At 41.2% G+C, this 23857-nt stretch overlaps 2 protein-coding genes across 2 annotated transcripts; both read right to left on the reverse strand.

Moving 5' to 3' along the window:
- Window positions 1-1010: 1010 nt before the first annotated feature.
- Window positions 1011-3166, reverse strand: klhl26 (kelch-like family member 26). Its single transcript, XM_071911761.2, has one exon. It carries the CDS (start codon window positions 3007-3009, stop codon window positions 1432-1434), a length of 1578 nt encoding a protein of 525 aa, XP_071767862.1. The 5' UTR covers window positions 3010-3166; the 3' UTR covers window positions 1011-1431.
- Window positions 3167-8133: 4967 nt separating this feature from the next.
- il12rb1 (interleukin 12 receptor subunit beta 1) lies at window positions 8134-22523 on the reverse strand. Its single transcript, XM_071911737.2, has 15 exons — window positions 22400-22523; window positions 21353-21476; window positions 19490-19665; window positions 18937-19076; window positions 18745-18748; window positions 17627-17749; window positions 16737-16816; window positions 15795-16035; window positions 15507-15632; window positions 14137-14247; window positions 12572-12727; window positions 11389-11544; window positions 10847-10916; window positions 10466-10538; window positions 8134-10188 (listed from the first exon to the last, which is right to left on the reverse strand). Exons 1-15 carry the CDS (start codon window positions 22506-22508, stop codon window positions 9853-9855), a joined length of 2025 nt encoding a protein of 674 aa, XP_071767838.2. The 5' UTR covers window positions 22509-22523; the 3' UTR covers window positions 8134-9852.
- Window positions 22524-23857: the final 1334 nt, after the last annotated feature.

The raw sequence follows: 23857 nt of genomic DNA on the forward strand, positions 1-23857 counted from the left end.
CAGGTAAATGATCAATTTGTCAGAACTCAAATCTACACTTCTTTCAAAAAATTGACAAATATCCCCTGCAAGGTTGCATGTAATATTGTCAGTCAAGGGACAAACACATGTGTGATACACAAGACCTAACACCTGGTTCAAATAAACAGCAGCAGACACCGACATCCCAACGGACGCACACACTAATCATTTACATAGCTGCCGAAAGAGGTGCAGATTGTACTTTTAAAGAGATTAGAGATTTGTGTTTCAGTGAGGGAGCACAAGGGCCGTGTCAAGGAACAAAACTAAAGTAAAAAAGAAACTGAGCCACCCAAAGAGATACAAAGAGAAAGTGTGGAATAATTAACATATTCCATGTTGAAACACAACAAGCTTTGTGTCCATTTGTGCAATCATTACTATAAATTGATATGTGACTTGTGGATAAATAGACTTAAGTACAACTTTAAGATTTTCAGGTATCGTGTTCTTGGTTCCTTGACTGGTAAAACTCTAACATGAAACAAAATATTACAAGAAGCAAACTAACAAACAGAAAAAAGATTCCAACTGTTAAAATTCAGTACAATCAAAATGTCCAACATTTAAAGACAACATTGTGAGAAATTTAAAAATTTTAAATTTATAAGTTTCATTCCTATACAAGATTTCCACCACTTGTAAATGAACGAATGTTGTGAACCTACTCTGATTATTACTGTTTAATGATTAGCAGGCAACGTAAGCCCTTCATTGGCAAAATTGTAACACTTTTACGGACCGGATCCTTTATGTTTCACAAATATAAAATGATGAACTTCAGGTAATGACATTTTGGAAGAGAACTCTTTAAGTTTTACTGGCTCATTCGCCCATAGCTAGAAATTTTCCTACTAGGCAAGTGTAAGATAATTCCCATTGGCCATAATATGAAAGCGGGCTTATGAAGTTTGGAAATTGCATACCAATCAATATGCCAATCAATCCATTCTTTAACTCAACAACCAGAAAATTATCATATTGCACAAGCCTTATGCCCTGAACTTATCCAAATACAAACCACCGTTCTTTGCTGAATTATAACCTTATTTCTCTAACATAAATGTGTCTCAACATAAAGACTGTTAAGAGTTCATTTTCACATAAAAAACTAATTTAAAATCCAAATTAGCTCGGTTTTATACAGTTCTGACCACAAATTAAACATTATGATGCTGTAGCATTCATTATACAAACCTCAACCATAGGAAGGACAGGGAAATAATACATTGTATAGAGTAATGTTGTTCAATTGCTTTTCAGTCATTCCCGCAAATGAACACACACACACCCACACACACACAACTAAGACTACAGTAGCTTATACAGTGTTCACACCTTGTATTGACTCAACAGTTAGCAGCAAGAGCACATGGAATCAAGTCGTCACAGTCAGCAGGTCAGAACACATTAGCGTTGTGTTGTGGTTTGTGGAAGTATGATTGGTGTACACGCAATGCCAGCAAAGGACTCTGGGAAGTGCAAATCCCTCTCCCACTCATCTGTCTCTGTGTTGTACACCTGCACGATGCTCGTGACATTGTTCAGGTGCCAGTTGTAGCCCCCGACGATGTAGATCTTTCTGTCCAGTAAGCAGCAGCCTGCCTCCGACTGCCCCGCCCGCATGGGACTGACGGTGGTCCACTGGTCGTTCTCTGGAACGTAATACTCCACCGCCAGCACGTCAAAACATCGGTCCACATGGTCCATGCGACCGCCCAGGGCGTAGACTCGCTCCTTGGAGCTGATCATGGCGTGGAGAACTCTGGGTTCGTTCATGGGAGCTCTGAAGTCCCACTGGTCGGACACCGGGTCGTAGCAGTGAAGAGTTTTCTTGTCGTCCAGCGAGACGCCGTAACCCCCAGAGATGTACAGCTTGTCTCCGCAGGTCGTCCCAGCGTGACCCCAGATCCTGCGTTTTAACGGTTCCACGTAAGTCCACTCGTTCTTCTTTGGGCAGTAGCACTCCACAGACGACAGGCTGCCGGATCGATCGCGCCCACCGGTGGCGTACAGACGTCCATGCAGCATGTTTAGCTGAAACTGGATACGTCCCTCCTGCATGGGTTGGATGCGCAGCCATTGGCTCAGGTGCGGGTCATATCGAAAGCAGCTGTCCACCGCCCCCTCGCCGCTTCGGTACTGTAAGTGCTGTCCGCCGACCACATAGACAAAGTTATCGAGTACAGCGACACAAGCGTGGCTGCAGCCCGTCTCCATCTCCGTCAGCTCTTTGAACTGGCGAGAAGCAATGTCGGGGAGATAGTACACCTTGGTGCTCACGGTGCGGTCATTATCGGTGTAGGGCGTCCCGCCGAAGGTGATGAGGGACATGACGTCGGACCGGATCACCGTCCGCGGGGACTGCATCTCATGCTGTCGGAACGGCAGGATCTGGTAGTTGAAGGCCTCGAGGAGATACTGCCGGCACAGCACGTCCTCCACCATGATGTCCACCGTCTGGACGCTGTCCACCAGCTCCGACGAGCGCATGAGCGGGAAGCGCACGTGGCAGAGCACCCCGTTGGCTTGAGCCCGGCGGGACTCGTCGTACTGGAGCCATCGGATGGCGGCGTGAAAGAGATCGATCTCACTACAGTTCTTCAGCTTGTTGCTCTGCAGGAAGAAGACCAGGCGCTCCATGGGGATGTGCAGGAAGTCCTCCTCCTCTGCAATTTGGAGGAAGTGGCGAAAGGTGAAGGCGTCCACCGACTCCTTGAGGGAAGACAGGTTGAAGGTGGTGGCCATCTGGCCGATGTTCAGGCAGGTCTCCACGCTCATCGCCGACTTGAGGAACTCCTCGCAGAGCTCCACGACCGGGACCATCTGGAGGAAGACAGCCGCCCCGAGGACGTCCTGAATGCAGTCCAGGTCGAGAGTGACTTCTGCACTATAGGCAAAGTCAATGATATGTTTCAGGCCTCGGGCGGACAAACCCTTCAGCTCAATTGTATCCTGGTTTGACTCCCTCATACCTCCGGTAAACATTGCTCTGCAACGCAAGAACGAAAGCTGGTGAGTTGATTGACCCTTTAGAACTCCATATCATCTAAACACAGGGTTCCCATCATGGCCCTGATGTAAACTTCCAAGAATTTTCCATGACTTTCCATAACTAAATCAGAGCACTTCCATGAGCTAAAAATTGTTCTTCCTTCCTGGTTTGGTGTTTTTCTGAAGAGGTGAGCTGTTTGGTTTCCACTACAGCTGGACTGAAAACCACCATCTAATGAGAAAAATGTGTGAAACAAGTTGTAAAACACAGTCTGCTATATTTCTGTAAAGTGACCAATTTGTAAAATGTCCTAATATTCCTTGACTTCCCTAGGGAATTTATCAAATTCCCTGACTTTCCCTGTCTGGAATACATCAAGATATTCAAGAAATTCAATGACTAGTGGGAACCCTGTAAACATGAATTCGGTGGAGTTGATGAGTCAAATGAGACACAAAAGAGAGAGGGAAAGAGAGAGCGATAGAGAGAGAGAGAGAGAGAGAGAGAGAATGAATCATTTTGGAGTGCACTTCACGTTTCCCTCCCCCCTATCTTCCTCTCCCATCCATATTGCTTGTGAAGTTGTCGATCTAGGAATTCAAGCTTATTCTACTGCTGCACTCGGTGTTAAGTTGCTCTGGGCGAGAGCATCAGCTGAGTGCCTAACACTTTAAATGAGAAGTCTTATGAGACAGACTAACCTGAAGTAGTCACTGCAGGCGGCCAGCACTGCCTTGTGGACCTGGAAGCGCTCCTCGTTGATGGCCAGCACCACGTCTAGCAGCTGGCCCTGGGCTCGCAGGACCGACAGGCCCTGCAGGAGGGTGGCGCTGTGGCTCGGGGCTGAGAATGTGCAGCGCAGGGTGCTATTCTTGTTAGCCATACTGGAAGAGAAAAGGCCCTGTCATGTTCAGTGAATTCAGTGACTCCTACACGTTTTCCATTTAATACATCAATAACAAAAAGGGGGAATCTGCACACCACAAAATGTAGCGTGGGTGCAATAGACGAAAAAATCTCAAAATGTCAGAACAAAAGCTCCATGCAAAAACCCCTTGATAATGAAGGTCTTGTACCAAAAGCTTAAGCAATAAACTGGTGTTTTTTGCATAGCAGTGTTGCATGGAGCTTTTGTTCTGCCATTTAAAATATCAACGCTTTTTCCAGACCTTAATTTCTCGGCTGAAAACACACATTTTGTTCATTTTTCAATATTATATATTCTGATAGTGGATGGGTAATATGACTGTCAAGCAGGTTGAAGCTCCCATTTCCACCCACTATTAAAGTGTGATCTGTATCTGGATATCCTGGTATCTGGATGAGGAAAAACACATATGTAAGGTATAGATGTGCACAGCTGCACTGCGATCGGAATGTGATTGGATCTGCCAAAGCCAGCCAGGTGGAAATGCAATTCATAGAGTGTGTTCACATTAGTGAGACAGTATACAGTATGCCCACAGGGTAAAAACGACATCGCCGGGGGGTAGAAACGACATTGGCGCGAGTAGAAACGACATCGCGGCAGGTAGAAACGACATCATCACAGGTAGAAACGACATAGATGCAGGTAGAAACGACATTGACGCGGGTAGAAACGTCATCACCACAGGTAGAAACGTCATCACCACAGGTAGAAACGTCATCACCACAGGTAGAAACGTCATCACCACAGGTAGAAACGTCATCACCACAGGTAGAAACGACATCGAGGCAGGTAGAAACGACATCACCGTGGGTAGAAACCACAGATGCAGGTAGAAATGACATCACCACTGTTAGAAACGACATTGATGCAGGTAGAAATGACATCACCGTGGGTAGAAACCTCATCACAGCAGGTAGAAACGTCATCAAGTCACATAGGAACATCATTATGGCGGGTAGAAACGTCATCGGCGTGGGTAGAAGCGTCATCACCTCGCTTCCTACTAGAGATTCGTAGAAGACTATCATTCATCATCAAAGGAAAAGTGAGTCCAGGCTGTACAGTAACAGCAGCCATGTTAGGTTTTGTTGCCGCCTCCACACCTACCGGCCTGCTTTGTGTAATGAAAGCCGAAAATGACATCCAGTCACGACACAAGACAGGATACAGATAACGAGAACTCATATAAGCACCGGGTGTAAATGCAAGGGCATGATCAGATTGTCAGATTTTCAGATGCAGATCACATTTGAATTCCAGGTGTAAATGAGGTCCAAAGGTCACAAGATATTAATTTAAAGAGAGTCTACAGGTATGTGTAGAGGGACTAGACAACAATATATTCCATGGTTTCCAAATTTTCTGTGCAATTCACAAATTTTAAGATGAAAATTATACATTTTTTCATCAACAATCTGAATTGTTTTAATTGCCAAGTACAAAAAAGCATACAGGAATTTATTGCAGCTTGCTTCAGCTGATCTGAATGAGGAAATTAACTTTGTTTACAAAGTCTGGGCTGATCTTGACAATATGGACAGGACTGACCGAAGTCAAGGATAAGATGCTAAATATATATAGCACTAATATTTAAACTTTTAATCAAAATGACATCTGTGCAAAGTTAAACAGTTCATTCATTAGGTGACTGATAGAGTGTCACTTTCATTACACAGCACTTTGTAAGTTTGTTAAGAAAAGTCCTGCACAATATTATTATTGTTTTGTTGTTGCACACCTAATACCAGATGGGTTACTGACCAGTGTTTTGTCGGTTTCATGTTGCATTTTAGGCTATCAATTAATCATGACGATGACATCAATAGCAGCAGTGTTAATTGCTTTAGATTAGATACTGTAGTTATCAATTATAGGAGACAGCATCCACCTCGTGCACAAATTATGACACGTATGAAAATGGGAAAATGCAATGCTTTACCTCCCATTTACTAACTGGTCTGATAGCCTTGGTCATATAAAATACCGCCAGTGTTACAGCTTCACCTGCCACACAGCAGACTCGGTGGGTGTCCTCCTCTAACGGTGAACAGGCTGGACTGCATCTTTACTTTATTTCCACTGTTTTCTACTATCGATACAAACCCGAACAGCTGGACGCCAGGAGGCCGGACATCCTCGGTGTTTCCTGGCCCGCCGCTGCCGCGCCGGGTCGCTCCTGCGGCCGCCGGGCCGCGGACCCGGAGCCGCGGAGCTTCCGGACCGGGAAACACCGAGAAACCAGTTCAGCATCATCTACACACACCGGTTCCCCGGCTCTCTCTCACCTGTTCTGCGGATGTTTCGAAGCAAAATCCCCACCATCCGACTCCGCCATCTTCTAGCACAGTGCAATACGCATAGGGCATTTTCAGACGCATTACCAGAAGGTCAACGGCGTAATTGGCCCGTTCATGATTTATTGAAGGCATCCAGCCTGCAGACAGACAGACACACAGAGAGCTGCCGCCTGGCTGCTGTCCTGTGCTGCTGAAGATGATGATGACCTGTCTGTCTGCCAGCTGTACTACACCTCCTCTGCCTGTACGGACACTTTCTGGCCACTAGGCGGCGCCACAGTCATAGGCCCATATTAGACTACTGCAGTGGTTCCCAACCTGGGGTCCAGGAACCCTCAGCGGTCCTTCAGAGGGTTCCAGTGGGTCCTCAGCTACACAGGGACAATAGTACTACTACTACTACTACTACTACTACTACTACTACAACTATTGCAATAGTAGCAATAGCTGTAGTGCTGCAACTATTACTACCACTACTACTACTACTGCTGCTGCTACTATGCTATAGCTGACTATTGCTACTACTACTATTACTACTCTACTACGGCTATTACTACACTGCTACTACTGCACTACTACTATTACTATGACTACTACTACTGCTGCTGCTACTATTGCTCCTGTACTGCTGCTGCTACTACTTAGCCTTATGAGTACATTTTGATTTACATATTGATGTACATTGCTTTTAGGCTACTATTGCTAATTCAAAGAGGGAGGGCGAATATTCTGTTAACTGGTTTATTCATGGCAATAGGGAGGTATAAAAGGGGTATAACAGGTTCATGTAATCAGATTTACCTGAACTAGAGAAGGACCAGTAGCCAGGACAGCCAAATACAAGTCACTGCTACCTTTTTGTTTTGTTTTTTACCTCTTTGGCAGAAAGACAGGATACGTTTGACTATATTATCGTCAGTAATAATAATGTAATAAAGTAATGATTATCCTATTTGCAACATCCACACTAGGAAGACAGATTTAGACTGAATCATAGCAGGACTGTGCGCTGGTCTAAAAAGAATATCTGGTGACCGTGAAGCCATGACAGTATCTGTTGTTAATGTTATCATCCTGAATCTAACCGCACACAGCGTTTATCAGTCAGGCTGCTGTCTGTGGTCTGGACAGATTATCCTCATCTTGATGTGGGGACAGATAATGGATTGGCTGTCAGATTATCACGCTCCTCCAGCATGCCGCAAACCAAATAACACAGGAAGAAAAAAAAAGGCTTCTTTGAGGAGAAATTAAAACGCAGAGTGATGGAAAATACTTCAAATCTGTCATCACTTTTGGCAAATCAACATGGCATATTAAACCGTCAAAGGTTAGGTTGAAATGCCACAGAAGCAGCAACTAAGTCCTGTCTGGTTATGAGTAAGCAAACGTTTTCACCTTGCACATGTACTGTTTTTTTAGGTCATTGTTTTTTTTTTGTTGACCACTTCCTGCCACATGTTCACCTCTTGTCTTGACATTCACACATTTCTTTTACTGTTTTTTCAGCCTCTAAGCTGCTAAGCCATCATTTTCACTCCTTTCTTCTTCTACATCGTTCAGATTTCATTTTACACTGACCAAATCTGCAACACTCTGCACTTCATATTCCATCTGCACTTTGCTGTTGTTGCAGAAAAATCATGTTAACTGCAATTGCGGTGTTTCTCTCAACTTAAGGCCAGTATATTGATCGATGCCTGATGGACATCGCTGCAATGTCACCAACATTACATCATCGCTCGACTTTGATTTTGGACGCTGACGCTCATAAGAAGTATAAATACTAGAGTGATTACAGAACGCATCGCAGAGGTTCAGTCATCATTTGCTCTCAAGACATGCAGAAGCAGAAAATCAAGAGGTAAATGTACTCTCTTTTGTGCATTTGTGAGTTTAACAGCAGCCTTTTTTGCAAAGAAGACATGACAACAGAGCCAGTGATGGGTTCAAAGTTCAGTTCAATGTAAGTACCAGCGATGGCCGCAACGACCATCACTCAAAGTATAACCAACATGTCGACCATAAAGTGTGATAATCGCCGGTGGCCTGAAATTAACGCTGAGCGGGGCCGCACAGACAATATTGTCTCCAGAGTCAGGCAGCTGTCAGTTGAAGCAGCGAGCTCTGTTGCCTCATGCTGCAACAACGAGTCCAAACTGTTTGCCAAAATATCTCCAAAAAGCCGTTGGTGGCTCCACATGGAGATGAGAGGAAACATGACTCAGTTCCTCCATTATTCACACTTTCACTATGACTGCTGTGGGGTGAGTTTGGTAGAAGACGATCCACTAGGGTTGTGACATTTCATTCGATAATCAATAAATTATCGAATGCATTAATTAATTGCCATATTCAAACATCAAAGGGAACGTTCGATATTGGCTATCCAATTGTATTGCCTATTTTTATCACTCAGTTTCACGTGATCAGGATAGTTTTAAACAGGAAACAAAACTTAAATAAGTTGAAAAATGGCTACTAACACTCGTCCCGCGGCTGCAGGAGCAAAATAAAAGATTATTAGCACACCGGAGAATCTTGCCATTGAAGTAGCGCGGCCACACTGATCCGTTGTGTCTGTCCGTCTCCGTTCATTTCAATTCATTTTCAATGTTACGCGTCCGTCTCCGTCAGATTTCCGTCCGTTTTGACGGACAGACTGGACGAGAAATACGAGACGTTCCTACGTTAAATAGCGGCGAACACGTTGACGTTCCAAAACAGCCCAACGGACAGAAATCTATCCGTCAGTAAAATTCTGTTTTCTGATGGATCAGTGTGTCTTTCTGTCAAAACCTTCACTATATTGCCCTCTAGTGGGCATACCCAGTATATATAAATTACAAATATTCGATTTGTAATTTTTGATCAATGTCACAGCCCTACTATCCACTGAGATCCACTTTCCAGCCGTGGATAGAAACATGTCGGTCGGTCTCCGTATCCTTTTCACAGACGGCTTTTTTGGAGATATTTTGGCAAACAGTTTGGACTCATTGTTGCAGCAAGAGGCAACGGAGCTCGCTGTTTCTACCAACAGCTGACTATGGAGCCAATATTGTCTGTGGGTCCAAGAACTACAGGGATGGAAGAAACAAATTATATATAGGTCCAAAATCACCAAACTTATCCTGTAAGTAACCTTTGTCCTTTAACAACCTCTGTGGGTGACCAGTAGGAATTGCAACAACATCGATAGTCTCCTCCCACACAAGTCTCTGCCCCCACCTACTCCTCCCGTCCCCTTGAATTACAGTAGCCTGTAATTGATATTAGTGCAGGGTTCCAAAACAGAAATGTCTGGTGAAAATGTAATATATCACCATGCTAAGTACTGCAATAGTAAACAAAGTAACATTTGCTTTTTTGTCTTGAGAACGAGGCTTTTCAGCCTGAAATGTGTTGAGATGTGTTGCCTCTTCGTAGCACCGTCCTCCATCACTGAGCAGTTGAAAGTTTTTGTTCCAAAACAGAGTACAGGACAGAAATTGAGTTTTAAAGCCGGAAATCTCAGCACCTGGATACATAATCATTGAGTCATTGGTATTAGATATATTATGGTCATTTTGTGCTTTGGGGCAGTAAAACCCTTACTCAAATCCCCTTTAAGAGGAGTCTGCCTTCACATCGAAGACCGAGCCATTCTTGTATATCAGCATGGTGATCTCGTCTCCCTGTCCGAGGTCCATCACTGCCGAGTCTCTGGACCGCCTCACTGCCTGACTCTTATAGCCGGGACTCAAACACTCATCGCTGGCTCCCTCTGAGGTTGTGGAATCTCCCAGAATCCTCTCATGCTCCATGTCTTCTTCAGCGGCGTCATCGGTTTCCCACACCTCCCCCAGGACAGTGGTCTCCTCCAGGTCCTCAGGCGTCGGCACGGACTTGTCCTCCGGTTGCAGCGTCAGCTCATGTACCTCCTCTTTCATCTCCAGCATCTCCTGTTGAGATCACATTGGCAGAGGATGGTATCAGTCTCAACTGAATAATTAAGTTTATTACACGGCTTTGTTGAAAACTCAGCTCTGATTGGTCAGTGAAGGCATTCTGAGGTTTGTTACTTCTGCATGTTTTCTGGATAAAGAAGGTTTTACACCCTAGTGGCACTACTGAGTCTACAGCGAATCTCTATAGTGAATAAATGACTAAAAGTGCATATTTAAAAGCATTAGAAAACAAAAAAAAACCCAAAATCTGCATGATTTGGGTAAGAGTTACCTGATTCCCCGGTCGAAAGGTGTCTATTAGAATGACAGGTATCGGCACAGGAGGGAAGATCCTGTTTTTGATTCTAAGTATTAGAACAGAATATAAACTGTCAAACAGGACCAACCAGGATGAATTAAAGAGCAAAGACAAAACAGTTAATCAACTAAGTCGTATTCCTAAAAGTAAGGCAGAATATATTAAACTCAACACATCTCTCTGAAACGTGTTTATTTTATCCAACAATTGTTAGTCTGCATGTGACTCAGATGGGGCAGAGTTATTAGCCCTCACACACAGTTTGTTAATTATATTTCTATCCTAAAATGTAGAATATTTACAACATTTTGTCAAAAAGCAACGGTCATATGAAAAACAGTTAAAGCCGCTCACCTCTTTAAGATGAAGGTGCACAGTATTGAGGCTAAAAAGAACACAAACAGCAAGCCAAGACTCAGCCACACTAATTTGGGAAAGAACGTAAGATAGGATATGATAAATTAGTAGTCGCATATGGAAATACTTGCAGTTTACCAGTGGTGTGACTGAGTCAACTTTGCTCGAGTCCCAAGTCAGTCTCAAGTCTTGAGGCACAAGTCTCAAGTCAAGTCCCAAGTCCAAATGTAGATTACCAAGTCAAGTCAGAACAAATCAAGTGTCTTAAATATCTTATCTATATATCTTCAATATCTTAAAGAAAACTAAATATCTAGGTCTTTTCAATGCAATATGGTTTTAGGATAAAAACCTGCATCATGGGTTTGATTTCTATAATTAGTTTCAACTTTAGATTTTTTGTCAAGACTTTAGAAACCTTTTCAAGTCATCAAAGTTAAGTCCCAAGTCACCAGAACCCAACTCAAGTCAAGTCTCAAGTCTTCTCTTCATGCATCAAGTCAAGTCTCAAGGAATTAAAATTGTGACTTGTCTCGTACCGTTCACAGGATTCTCCGGATGTGTGGCGATAGATGTAAAGGCTTTGGGTCCGGCTCCCACTCTGGTTACTCCGGCCAGGCTGATGTTGTATCTGGATCCCGGCGTCAAGTTTTCCAGACGATATTCTGTGCTTGATGCTGATACATTATGGCACTCTAATGAAATGAGCGATGGAAAAACATGCAGTATGTCGCACATTGTCACAGAAATAATCATTACATGGCCATTTATATGTTGAGTGAGTTTCACAGGCAGTTGGAATATTGTATAATTACAAAAACAAATCATTGACAAAATATGCATTCTTTTCTTCAATCCTGTAAAACGTTTTGTAGATAATTTTTTTGTCCACCAACAGCAAAAATAACATTTTACAGAGTGAACAAAAGCAGCGACTGATGAATGAAGTGTTATTGACAGAAGTGTACTGTTTGTATTTATATTGTTTTGTTTTGTTTTATTAGGATCCCCATTAGCTGCCAAATTAATTCCTGGGATCCTAAAAATTAACATTTTTACACTGAAAAAAAATCACACTTTTCAGAATTGTTCATCCATAATCCATGTTACAAAGTATGCTTTCGATAAAAAAAATCCACTAAATGGCAGATTATATGTTAAAGGATAACGCTGGTGTTTTTTAATGCATTTCTTACCGTCAACAAATCCTATGAAAATAATAAAATCAACAATGTGTACTCCCGTTACTTTCCGACATCCCACGTTCCCTTTTTAGCCTTCAAACTGGAAGTCATTGGCTCCAATTGTAAGCTAAAAACCTTGAAATACAGCTTACAAAGACATGATTTCAATTTTAAAAATCGCTAACTGTTACCACGAAAAGTCAGGCTGTTGTAGTTATTACCAAATCAAATCCAAATGGGAACAAATTCTTCATTACGCCGGGGACTATTTTCGGTGCTACGGAACTACTTTCCTGAGTTCGAAAACATGATTACGGTCGGCTTATTAAGTTGTTTGAGGAAAAAGTCGGCCGGCCCGGTGCATCGTGATGATGAAATATGTTGCCCAGAGCAACGGCATGGCTCTTTCATGTGTTTTTAATAGTTTTTATTTAATACAATGGAGTTCTATGGCTGCTGGGACATATTGGGCATCGGCTACATGGACGAGACACCAGCCTTATCCTTTAAGTAGGAGTAGTAGGAGTGAATTTTGCACCTTCAGCCCCGTCTTGCGGACTGGTTCTCATGCTGCACACAGCGTAGTGTGTGAGGAAACCTTGCTGCTCTTCAGAGGGAATGGCTTTCCAGGACAGCTCAGCAGAATTGCATGTTTCGCTTAAAGCAGTGAAACCCTGAGGTTTGATGCGGGGAGCTGAAAAGGGAAAGAAAAGTTTAGTGTCTAACAAAAATATGCATATATATATATTTTTTTTTAGATTATTTTCGTTCGGTTTCTGCTTTACTGGGCAGCAGTGGAGGAAGAAAAGAAAAGAGAGAGACAAACAGTCAGAAGAAGAGAGATATAGACAGAAAGGATGTTACGTTATGAAATTAAAGCTGCACTAGAATTTCCACTTTTCATTTCTTACCTTAGCAATCAAGCTAGCGATAGCCTAGCTAGCATTATGAATGTAAATACCACAGGAAATTGAATGCCGCAGCACTGTAGTTATCAGGGAATATCCATGTCTTTTAAATACGTGTGGTTCATTTTCGGCTTTATTTTATGAAATTTCTTATGTTTACATACGATTCAGCCATGTTGGAAAGAGCGATTGCGTCACAACTCGGACAATTTGCGCTGCATCTACAATCCCGATTTCTCCGACTTGATCATAATAAGGTGTTAATGTGGCGCTTCCTGGTCAGAAACTCGTTCAGACCGTAAACCCGACACCACTTGAATGCAGGGTTTGTTGGGGTGGAGATTGTGGAGAGGTTCAGCTATTGCTGGATTTCACTCTTAAAGGCGTACTGAGCAGGATTTCCCCCTTGAAATAGCATAAACTCATCCAAAAATGATCCTACTCAATCATTACTTATGGTAGTCTGTGACAGTGTTTGCAGAGAGCCTGCTGCCTTCTGCCTGGATTTTTTAATTTCTTAATGTTCGGGACGTTTCTGGGCGTCGACCTTTTGGCAGCAGGTGTGTGCGGCAGCAACAAAAACCACTGCTAAATTGTTTTCTATCTAAAAGCCTCGCTGGCTGCGGTAGCCGTTTCAAACTCTAAAACAGAGCAACTGGTCAGAGCTAATGTGTATCGTGAACTGCCAGCTAGCTACCGTTAGCGTAGTTTTATTGTAGTAGAAAAGCTGATAGCTAAGCTTACCTTTCCAACAGGAAACAGGCCAACTCTGCGTCGCTCTTCAACCATCCTCTCCAATCACATTCTCCAACGGGTGAAAGCAAACCCCAGATTCACTCTCGTTTTGGAACAAGCCTACTTTTCTTTCCTTTTTTTTTTTTACAGATTTTTACCATTTTTTACCATTCTGGCAACCGCCGGGAGGCGGGGCCAACTTTGAAAGATGTGTTTACAAGCCACAGGCAGCAAAATCCTACTCAGTATGCCTTTAAGTTTGGATTCACCACATCCTGTGTGGAGAAGATTCAGCCAGCGCCCGTACCAACTTTGCACGAATTGGGTGAATCTACAGCATCTCAGTTAGAAAAATATTACCCAGTGCAGCTTTAAATGACATCATCCATCATTCCTGTGTGACCCTGTGCATCTTTAATGGTCACAGCATGTAGAGAAATTCCATTTTAATGATGCTTACCACCTTCCTTTTTATAAAAGAGACACATCTCAGCTGTCCGTGGTATCCCACGGACGCATTTGTGTTCGAAGTAAAAGTAGCGAACATAGTCCTTCATCTCTGCCTTCATTTCTGTAACAAAACCAGATTTGATTTTACGTGCTTTTCAAGTCAAGTCAACTTTATTTATATTGCGCCTTAAACACACAAAATACTTCTGTTACAAAGCGCTTCACAAGGTTAAAGAGTAACTAAGCCCAAAACCTAAATCTGTATATTGCCATCTGCTACTGGCTGATCTTTGGTGCCAGGTGATGTCACTACCTGTTGTTCTCTAAAGGTAGGTGACATCACCTGGCACCAAAGATAAGCCAATTGCAGATGGCAATTTCAGCAGCATGCTTTTTACCTTTAGATGTGAGACTTTACACAGACAGTCTAGTCTAGTCTTGTTTATTTATATAGCCTCTTATCACAAGCATGTCTCAAAGGGCTTTACATAGCATCGTATACAGTTTTGGGTTTGGGGGTTTAGTTACTCTTTAAAAGAAAAAGATAACATAACAGTAAACAATCCAAATCCAAAAAAAAGAGCAAATTATTTTCAAAAAGCAGATAAAACACATCAGTGACACTGAGAGGCTGTAGAGTAAAAAGTGGGTCTTTAAATGTTTTAAACATGGCAGTGGATTCTGCTGATTTATGACTCTGCTTGCTACTGCTGGGTGACATTTAATGCTTTTTTGGAGCTGAAAACAGATGCATACACTAACTGCAGCAGTTCGTTAGAAGACTGAGGAGGAACTGGGGTGCTAACTCTGTGTGTGTTTGGTGATCCTGTGAACTTCAGCAGAGTTGGGGGTGAGTAGATAATGGCTGAATTTTCATTTTGGGGTGAACTATTGTTTTAAGATGAAGCAGTCCCAGACATCAGCAGTTAAAACTAGATCACCTGCAGCTACAGACTGTGTTGTGTAACGATCTGAAACCTGATTGAAACTTGTCAAATAAGTTATTTTGGCTGAGGAAGGAAGTTAGTAGATTTGCGGCTACTTTCTCTAAGACCTTTGAAAGCTGTTGTTGATGTAGAGACAGCACAGTGAGTGCAGCATAGAAATGGGTGAGACTTCAATTACAGTGTTAATGGCCAGGTTCTGTACAAAAGAAGATTTACAGTAGGCTCTGTTGCAATCAGTGGAATTAGTTCTATATAGCCAACAATGTGATCTATTTTATCCGCAATTGAATGAATCAGTACATAACTTCAGGTCACAGTGTCCAGACTCAAGACACATTTAGTGCAGTTGATTGTTGTTGTTTGTTGTCCTTTGCTGTGTGTAGAGCACTTTGCGATGAACCTGCTTGCTAACAGAACTGCATGTATGACTTACTTCTTATATTATCCCTTGCTTTTAAAGTTTTCACTGTTTCTGGCATTGTTTTCCCATCTTGAAGCTCGTACCACTCTAGGCAAGTTCCTTGGGGAACTTTTACTTTTGGTAATGGTTTGTCACAAGCTGTAGGGGGTGGAAAAGGAACAACATGGCTGTTAAGCACTGGGTCTGCTGAAGGATAAATATACATGCTAAGTAATACACTTTAGAATGCATAAGACTCGAAGACCATTTTCAAGGATGCATGTGTCAAGTGTGCATGTGTTTAGGCGTGCGCACACTTACTTTTCAAATCTTTGGCTGGTTTGGCTGGAACCGGTATATTTGCAGCAGGAGACGCCCCTGCTGCATTTATGGCGATAACGGAGATGTTGACGAAAGAGTCGGTCACATAAGTGCTGTATTCAGTGGTCTTGACTTGTTTCTTCTTCTTCTTCTTCTTCTTCGGACAAGGACATCCACGAGAAGACTGGGTGTCTGTCACGCTGTAATTCACTCCTCCCACTGCTGCTGCATGTGGCACAGCCTGAGAAACAGGATGGAGCTCAGTTCAGAAATACACATACAAGGTCCATCCTAACAAATCTTTTGCTCCGCTATTGCATCTTCATAATCTATTTTTTCTTAAAACACATTAAACAAAGTTAACATATCATCCACCACAAATGGTGCAGCCCCCCTCTGGGCCAATCAGGAAATCAATGAAAAAGCCTTTAGGGGGGGAAACTGTTATTCAAGAAACACAAAGTGGTGGAAAGCCCAATATGGCGTTCTGAAGGCATGTTGGAGAGCAAGGATAGCTGGATAAATGTACAAAAAAAAGTTATTTGAACTTGCAGTGTGGGAGATATGAAATTAAATTATATTTTTTGACTTGTAGCACTACCCCTGGTCAATCAGTGTAATTTTCAAAGTGTGTGAAAGACGGACGAAAGAATGAATAAACAAACAGACCAACAAATGAATAGATGGACCAAAAAATAAATGAATGAAGTGAAACTGTATTGAAAGCAAGTTAAATTAGTTAAAACTAGTAGATTTGTTCTTGTTGCAATAACATGCTTTTTTAATCAGTAGATGTCAAACATGAAAACTAGTCTCTGTGTTTGCTCTCCAAGACAGAAGACACCGATACACCAAGACAGCAAGACAGAACATGTGTGTTGCCCCAAACTACACACACAGGTGTGTTGAAAATGAGAGTGTAGTTTCCCTTCACTAGCTTACCTTCCAAGTTAGTATTAGCATTCGAGTGCCATTGTTAAACTCCCTGGTGGTCAGGTTAACTTCAGGCTGATGTTCAAGTTCTGCAATGAAAACACAGATATTTATAGTGTTGGTGAGCAGACAGCAGGTCCACATCCTTTCAGTTCATTAATTAAGTGAATATCCTTCAAAATGTTAATTAATTGGACCCCCGATCCAAACTGTAGGCTATCAAAAAATCCATAATGGAGATAGATGTTTTTAAGCAAGGGTTAGAAAATTAATTGCTTTCTCTGTTTACATTTTTAATTGATTGATTGAGAGTCCACTGATGTTAATCTTGATTGGTAATATTATTAAAAAGGGCAAAACATTTGAAGGGTTTCATTGAAATTTGGGAAATTTCAAGGTGAAATTCATTAGTCAATATTTCAAAAACATAAATGATTCTAGTCTCAAGAACAAAATGACTTTGTGAACTTCATCAACAAACTAATAGTTTCTTTTATAGCCAATAATGTGATTTTTTCATGCCAGCCACCATTTTCTAAGTGTCAGTGTCAGTGTTTTCATTTGGAGGGTTTTTGGAATGAAATTGCATTATTTAATTTATTTGATTAAATTTTAATACATCTACGGTGTCTCAATTAGTGGGGATGGGATTGTCTTCTCTGTTGCAGCAACCCTTTGTGATTTAGACTGATAAAATGAATGAATACAATTTTATCTAGTGCAGTTTTACTTAAATTAAAGATTGCCTCTGCCTTGTGTCCAATGACATTAACAAGGTCCCACTGAGATTTAAACTCAGATTGCTAGATTCAAAGTCCAGAGTGCTAACCATTACACCAGGAAACCTCTGAGCCGGGCGTTCAGGTAACTGTCTGCTGCAGACACAGAACACGACTCACCTGCAGGAACGGTCTGAACTGCGGACCAGTCGCTCCACAGCGGGTTCTTGGCCTGGGTGGACCTCTGTCTGACCTGAACCTGGTAAGATGAACGTTTCTGGAGATTCACAACACTGACCTGGTCTGTGCAGATAAACAGAAAAACAGGCAGATTCGTAAAGGAAAACCTCGGTATTTTGAATTCTAATCTAGACCTGTGACACCTGGTTAAAATGAAGAATGGTAACACTGCTAACCAGACATTTTATGGACACTGAAGAAATGTAAACCTTTATTTCACATAATGTGTCAACTGTTTACTGACAAAAAATAAATGAAATTCAACACACGTGCGCCCTTCTCTGTTACTAATGACGCTCACAGCAGCACTTTGCATTTAAGCAGGAGAAAAAAGCCTCCTATCTGATCACGAAGTTCAGCGATTTTGGACCTATATATAATTAGTCTCTTCCATATCTGCAGTACTTGGACCCACAGAGAATATTGGCCCCAGAGTCAGCTGTCAGTTGAAGCAGCGAGCTCCATTGCTTCTTGCTGCTAACAATGAGTCCAAATGGGGTTTAGCAAAATATCTCCAAAAAAGCCATTTGTAGGCTCCAGAGGGAGTTGAGAGGAAACAAAAAAGTACATAAATTAAAATTTGCTCTGATTTCACGACAATTACACTCACTTTCACTAATCAGGAAATCACAGAACTATTTTTCTCTGCCGCAGGACAGACCGCTGTGGGGTGAGAGGCGGTTCCTGGTGGAGTGATCTAGTTCTGGACGGTCAGGTCAGATTGTAAACAGTAGAGTTCGGTAGAAGACGATCCGCTGAGTGGAAATGGTGCGGTGCTGCTGCTTTCCGGGCCGTGGAGAGAAACACATCGGTCGCTCTCCAGGTCGTTTTCACAGACTGGATTTTTTGGAGATATTTTGATAAACAGTTTGGACTCATTGTTAGCAGCAAGAGTCCAATAACTAGGTATGAAAGAGACAAATTATATATAGGTCCAAAATTGCCATACTTATCCTTTAATGTGTCTACTCTTAGAAGTAGATCCGCAACAAGCATAGAAGGAAGCTACAGATCCACATCAAATAAATGCTGCATGTACTTTTCTTCTCTCTGATTACAGCTCTATAACACATGAGAGTACTTACACATTAAAGGCTCTGTTGCTGTATTTGTCTTGGTTATTCTCTATATCAACAATGAGGGAAAAGGTCAAATAGGTTAATCAAGGCAGCAAAAAATGGAAATCAACTTCACGTACAGTATATCCAGTAAAGCAGGTGAATAGAGTTCACATTAGAAATATGCCTCACATTTTCCCATGATTCTGTGGTGTCTTCTCTTCGGAACCGCACCTCTGCTAAAGCCGGTTGCTTCTCTGCAGCTTTCCAACTTAAACTGAGGTTGTTTTTTAACCAGGACACTGATATAGTTTGTGGTGCTTCATACTTAACTGTTGAAAAAAAGCAAAACAGTTTTTGACGTTGTTTGTGTTATTTAAATATATCTATTTTTAAGTTTCATAACAGTTCCTATAAAATATGTTTATCTGCAATAAAACGATCACTTCTGACATCGTTGTATAACCCATTGAGCATAGTAAGTAGCCTGGAAAATTAAAACCAGCCACTTTAGCAGGTCACCAACCATTACCTGGGGCTCCGTTTCATTCTAAAAAATAGATTTAATTAGTCAAATTGTGGAAGTGGCTGCAGTATTTTTGGAATTAATTCTCCACTGTGGCCTGTGGATGAAAAATGTAGTTTCCTGCCCTGATAGCAAGTTGTGGACTCATCGCTACAAAAAGGACAATAATGTGCTTTAGTGTGTTATGTTGTTGGGTGAAATGAGCAGAGCATCAAGTACCTGTGTTCCTCAGGACGACAGAGGTCCTGGGTGACGTGCAGCTGGAGTTTCCTGTGTGAGCTGTCACCCATATGTAAACAGGCCGGTCTTTGATTAGTGCCTCCTCATTCAGCTGGGATTTCCAGTTCTTGTCAATGCCCTCAAATTCCTTTTCTTTAAAGGGCGAACCTGTAGTGCTGAGTGCAAATAAAACATCTTAGAAGTCCCTGGCCTTCTAGATTAAAGGTGTACGTCAGCGTGGGAGGATGGGAACATGGTTTTTCTCTTTGTGCTTTTGAGATGACGCAAAACAAACTTGTACCAGCTACATATCTACAGTGTACTAAACCATTAATGCTATTACATAACTTTTAAATACATTTAGTACATACATTTATTACATACATTTAGTACATAAATACTGGATGGCACAATTTTAAGTTGATTAAAGAGCATATTCGTCTGTCATTATCAAGCATATTTTACAAAGATTCCACTCTGAGTTTTACTTTATAAAGACACAATCTGCTTGATTCATGAAGAGCTCATACATGTAAAGAGTTCATTTCCAAAACATCATATTGCTATTATTATTTTCTGTTCTTGTTTTATTTGTTTTGTCTGCCTCACTGTGTAAAGCGTCCTTGGGTCTCTTGAAAGGCGCTATATAAATCAAAGTTATTATTATTATTATTATTATATGTCCATTTCAGAAGAAATCATCACTCAAAGTTCATCACTAAGGTCCAGATTCACTAATATTGAGTTGCACAGGCAATTTGTGCATTTTGGTTGCTTGAGAGAGAGCAGCTTTTGTGTTATTCACTAATAAATTTAAGCAAATCCGGTTACAAGACCTCTAAAGAAACACAGCAAATAAACCCATTTATCACCAACCAAGCACAAATTGTGTGTTTCATGTTGAAGACTAATCCATACCTGTCAACGTTGGGCTTTGAAAATAAGGGAGATTTTCTGGGACCCCCACCCGACCATAATTTTTACATTATGAAAGTGGTTTCATCTCTCGGTTCCAGAGATCTAATGACCAGGTGCCTTTACTGCCTGCCCTGCTGTAATCTCAGAGCAGAAAGGATTGGGTTAACTAGTTCAACAAATGTTTCCCAACATACTTCTGGTCAGGAATGGGAAAATAGTCTCCCAAGTTAAATAGTCTATGGATGTAACCGAAACAACTTGATTGGGCCAATTAGGATTCTGTATAACTGTAAAAAATAAAAAAGGGAAATACGGGAGATTTACGGGGAAAATTACCAAACGGGAGCACAGCGGGAGAGGGGGTGAAAATATGGGAGAAACCCGGGAAAAATGGGAGAGTTGACAGGTCTGGACTAATCCACCAGGCTGCATCCTCTTTATAACAGCAGCGTCTCTGATCTGATCTGAGTTCAGGATGGAAACCCTCTGCCTGCTGCGTCTCCTCAGCAGCCGGTCTGAATGGACAAACTGTGTGAAAGTGTTTACATCTCCTGAAGGATCTTATATGCACTAATTTGCATGGCCTTACATACAAATAAAGGTGGGCAAAATAATGAGATTTACATATAATTTAAATATGGCTTTGAATATGAATTTGAATATGAATATTTAAATATGGTACAAAGAGGATTTATTTTTTCACCAGCTCTGATTTGGTCATTTTGGTGATGTCACACACTCTTCCCTGTGCAAACCTTTAGTGAATCTGGGCCTGAATATCTTTAAAATATCGATCCAGCAAATTTGTCAACCAAGAACTTAGGTTACACATGTCCTTCAAGAGTCACTCTAATTTGTGTTAATTTTGTGCTATCAATCAAAATCATCAAAATGGTGGATCTCTCATTTTAGAACCAAACTCCTCAGCTGATAGGTCCAACTCACTTGAAGTAAAGGTCATATGTCACGTCGCTCGCAGATGTGTTCATGCTCCACTCACACCTGTAAACAGACTCACTAAAGTTCCTCCTGAAGCACTGAGGACCTGAAGGAGCTTCGCAAGCCGAGCCTTGGGGAAAAAGACACCTGAGGATCACTTCATTTATTCATTGGATTTAACCTTCATGAAGAATGAAGATCTCTTTTACAAGACAGCTTTGGCAAAGAAAGCAGCGTCAGCAACAAACCTAAAGCATAGTAAGCAGACAAATAACATATAACACACTGCATAAGCAAAAATACGATCAAAATCACTTGAAAAGTAGCTGCAGTCAAAAGTGTAGTGCATTGTGTATGAAATGTGCTATATAAATAAAGTTTGACTCATTCCTTTTGAACCTTGCTTTTAACTGCGGAACGGTTTTATTGAGCGTACATTTTCCTACTTTTAGTATTTTTATTTTATTTATTTTCCCCTTTTATATCGCTAGTCCTCTTTTATTTTTATCTCTTTATTGTTTTAATTTCTCATTTTAATTTTGCTTTTACTGTGAAGCGAAGCACATTACAATGCACTGAATTGTATTAAATGTGCTGTGTTGACAAGCGTTTCTCTGAAGTTTAGAGTTCAGTCAGCCAGTTTAAAAAGCAAAATGAACCTGAACCTCTCTGTTCCATGACATTAAGCAATCTCATTTCAATCAACAGATGCCCTGTTTGTGGAAAAAGTAACCCATAAACATATAAAACAAAAATATCAGTAGAGATCTAAATCGAAACAGAACAGTCGGCCTCTTGATGAAGCTGCAAAGTGCTCCAGCAGTGAGAAGCGGGTGGCTTCCTGCCAGTGGAAACCACATGGTGCTGATAAGATAACCAAGACTTTGTGGCTGATGTTACACTTTCATTGCAGAGGCTTATCTGTCTTCATACAGGTTTGATTTGTACTCAGCATTCAGAATGAGTTGCTTGGAGAGAGGTAAATAGTAGAGCTAGTTTAAAGCCACATAGTGAATTTAAAAACAAAGCTACAGGGTTTTTGTATTCGTTTACCTTTGCTGACCACAGTGAGCAACATGAACATGGCAGTAAATCCCTGTAGTGAACTCCAGCCCTTCAGCTGGTCCATGAGGTGCTGTGGAAAGTCTCGAAGGATCATCATGTCGTCCTCAGTATCTGTGAGTCCATATATGCGACCTGCCTTCTTGTAACTCAATGAGCTTGCTTAGAAATGTCAGGGGAGTTTCATGTCTCTCAAGTTGTATGAGCTGCAGCTAACCACAACTGTTGGGGGGGGGGGTGTGTGTGTGTGTGTGTGTATGCATTGGCAGGCAGACACAACAACCGTAACTCAAAGCGATGACTCTTTGAAAGTCATTTTCTCAGTTTTCACATGTTCATTCACTACCACTGTTTTTGTTCTCCTGTGTTTTCCTGTGAAACGAAAACAAAAGATAATTTAATACGACTTAAATAAGATAACAGCTGGAGAGCGATGACATCTGTCCAGTGTCTGATGTTTATCTGTCCACCACTAAGTGAGAGATACACTGTACATATTCCTGTCTCTTTAACTTCCACTTGGACTTTCCAGAATTTTGTTGATTGATTCAATTTTGGTCAAGACAAAAAAGAGGCATTTTTACTAGATGAACCTGACATACAGCTTTAATATGATTGTTAGAAACCACTTTTTTTTAAAGGTTCTCTTTTTGGTCATAGTTCACTGAAAAAATACCCTTTTAAAGGTGCAATAAGTATGATTTTTCTGTCCCGATGATGCACAAATAATAATAACAAATAATATATCTGTTGTTGTTGATCAATACTTATCCAGATGCTGTGATTTCTGTCTTTTAAAACTCACTTTCCAGCCCATAAGAGTGTCATTTAAGGCCAAACCTTCAATGGTAACACTTTACAATAAGGGTACATTAATTAAGAGTTAGTTAATGCTTAATAAGCATTAACTAACCCTTAATTAACAGTTAACTAATGTGTCTGGTAATCATTTACTAATGGTGTTCATGTTAACTAAGGTATTAATTTATACATTATTTAATAGTCATCTTTATAAACTATTAAATAATGTATAAATTAATACCTTAGTTAACATGAACACCATTAGTAAATTACACATTAGTTAACTGTTAATTAAGGGTTAGTTAATGCTTAAAAAGCATTAACTAACCCTTATTAAGCATTAACTAACCCTTAACAGTGTACCCTTATTGTAAAGTGTTACCAATTCATTTATTCATTTAATTTATCATGATATATTCAAACAAAAGGGAAGAAGGGAGGGTGGAGGTCGAGTTAATAGGAGGTACAGGAAGTTGCAGTTCTCTGTCTCTTCTCAGGTAATAACACTATAAATTAAGATTTAGTGTATACATATATACAAGTGAATAGTTTTGGTTTTGGACACGGAGACAGAGATTCTCACGCTCCTCCTACTCATCTTACATCCTCATTCTGTTCCCGTTTCCCATTTATACGAGTTACAGTTTC

Source organism: Centroberyx gerrardi, chromosome 9 (assembly GCF_048128805.1).
Source record: "Centroberyx gerrardi isolate f3 chromosome 9, fCenGer3.hap1.cur.20231027, whole genome shotgun sequence".
In the NCBI taxonomy this organism is placed as follows: Eukaryota; Metazoa; Chordata; class Actinopteri; order Beryciformes; family Berycidae; genus Centroberyx; species Centroberyx gerrardi.

What these genes read in the sequence shown, in the direction of transcription:
- klhl26 (XM_071911761.2), bottom strand. Translation starts at nt 3,009, where the DNA reads ATGTTTACCGGAGGTATGAGGGAGTCAAACCAGGATACAATTGAGCTG.
- il12rb1 (XM_071911737.2), bottom strand. Translation starts at nt 22,508, where the DNA reads ATGATGATCCTTCGAGACTTTCCACAGCACCTCATGGACCAGCTGAAG. An exon ending in ACCAGCCAAAGATTTGAAAA is followed by an intron (nt 15,633 to 15,794) that starts GTAAGTGTGCGC and finishes CACCCCCTACAG; the next exon opens with CTTGTGACAAACCATTACCA. An exon ending in TGCACCTTCATCTTAAAGAG is followed by an intron (nt 10,539 to 10,846) that starts GTGAGCGGCTTT and finishes TCTAATACTTAG; the next exon opens with AATCAAAAACAGGATCTTCC.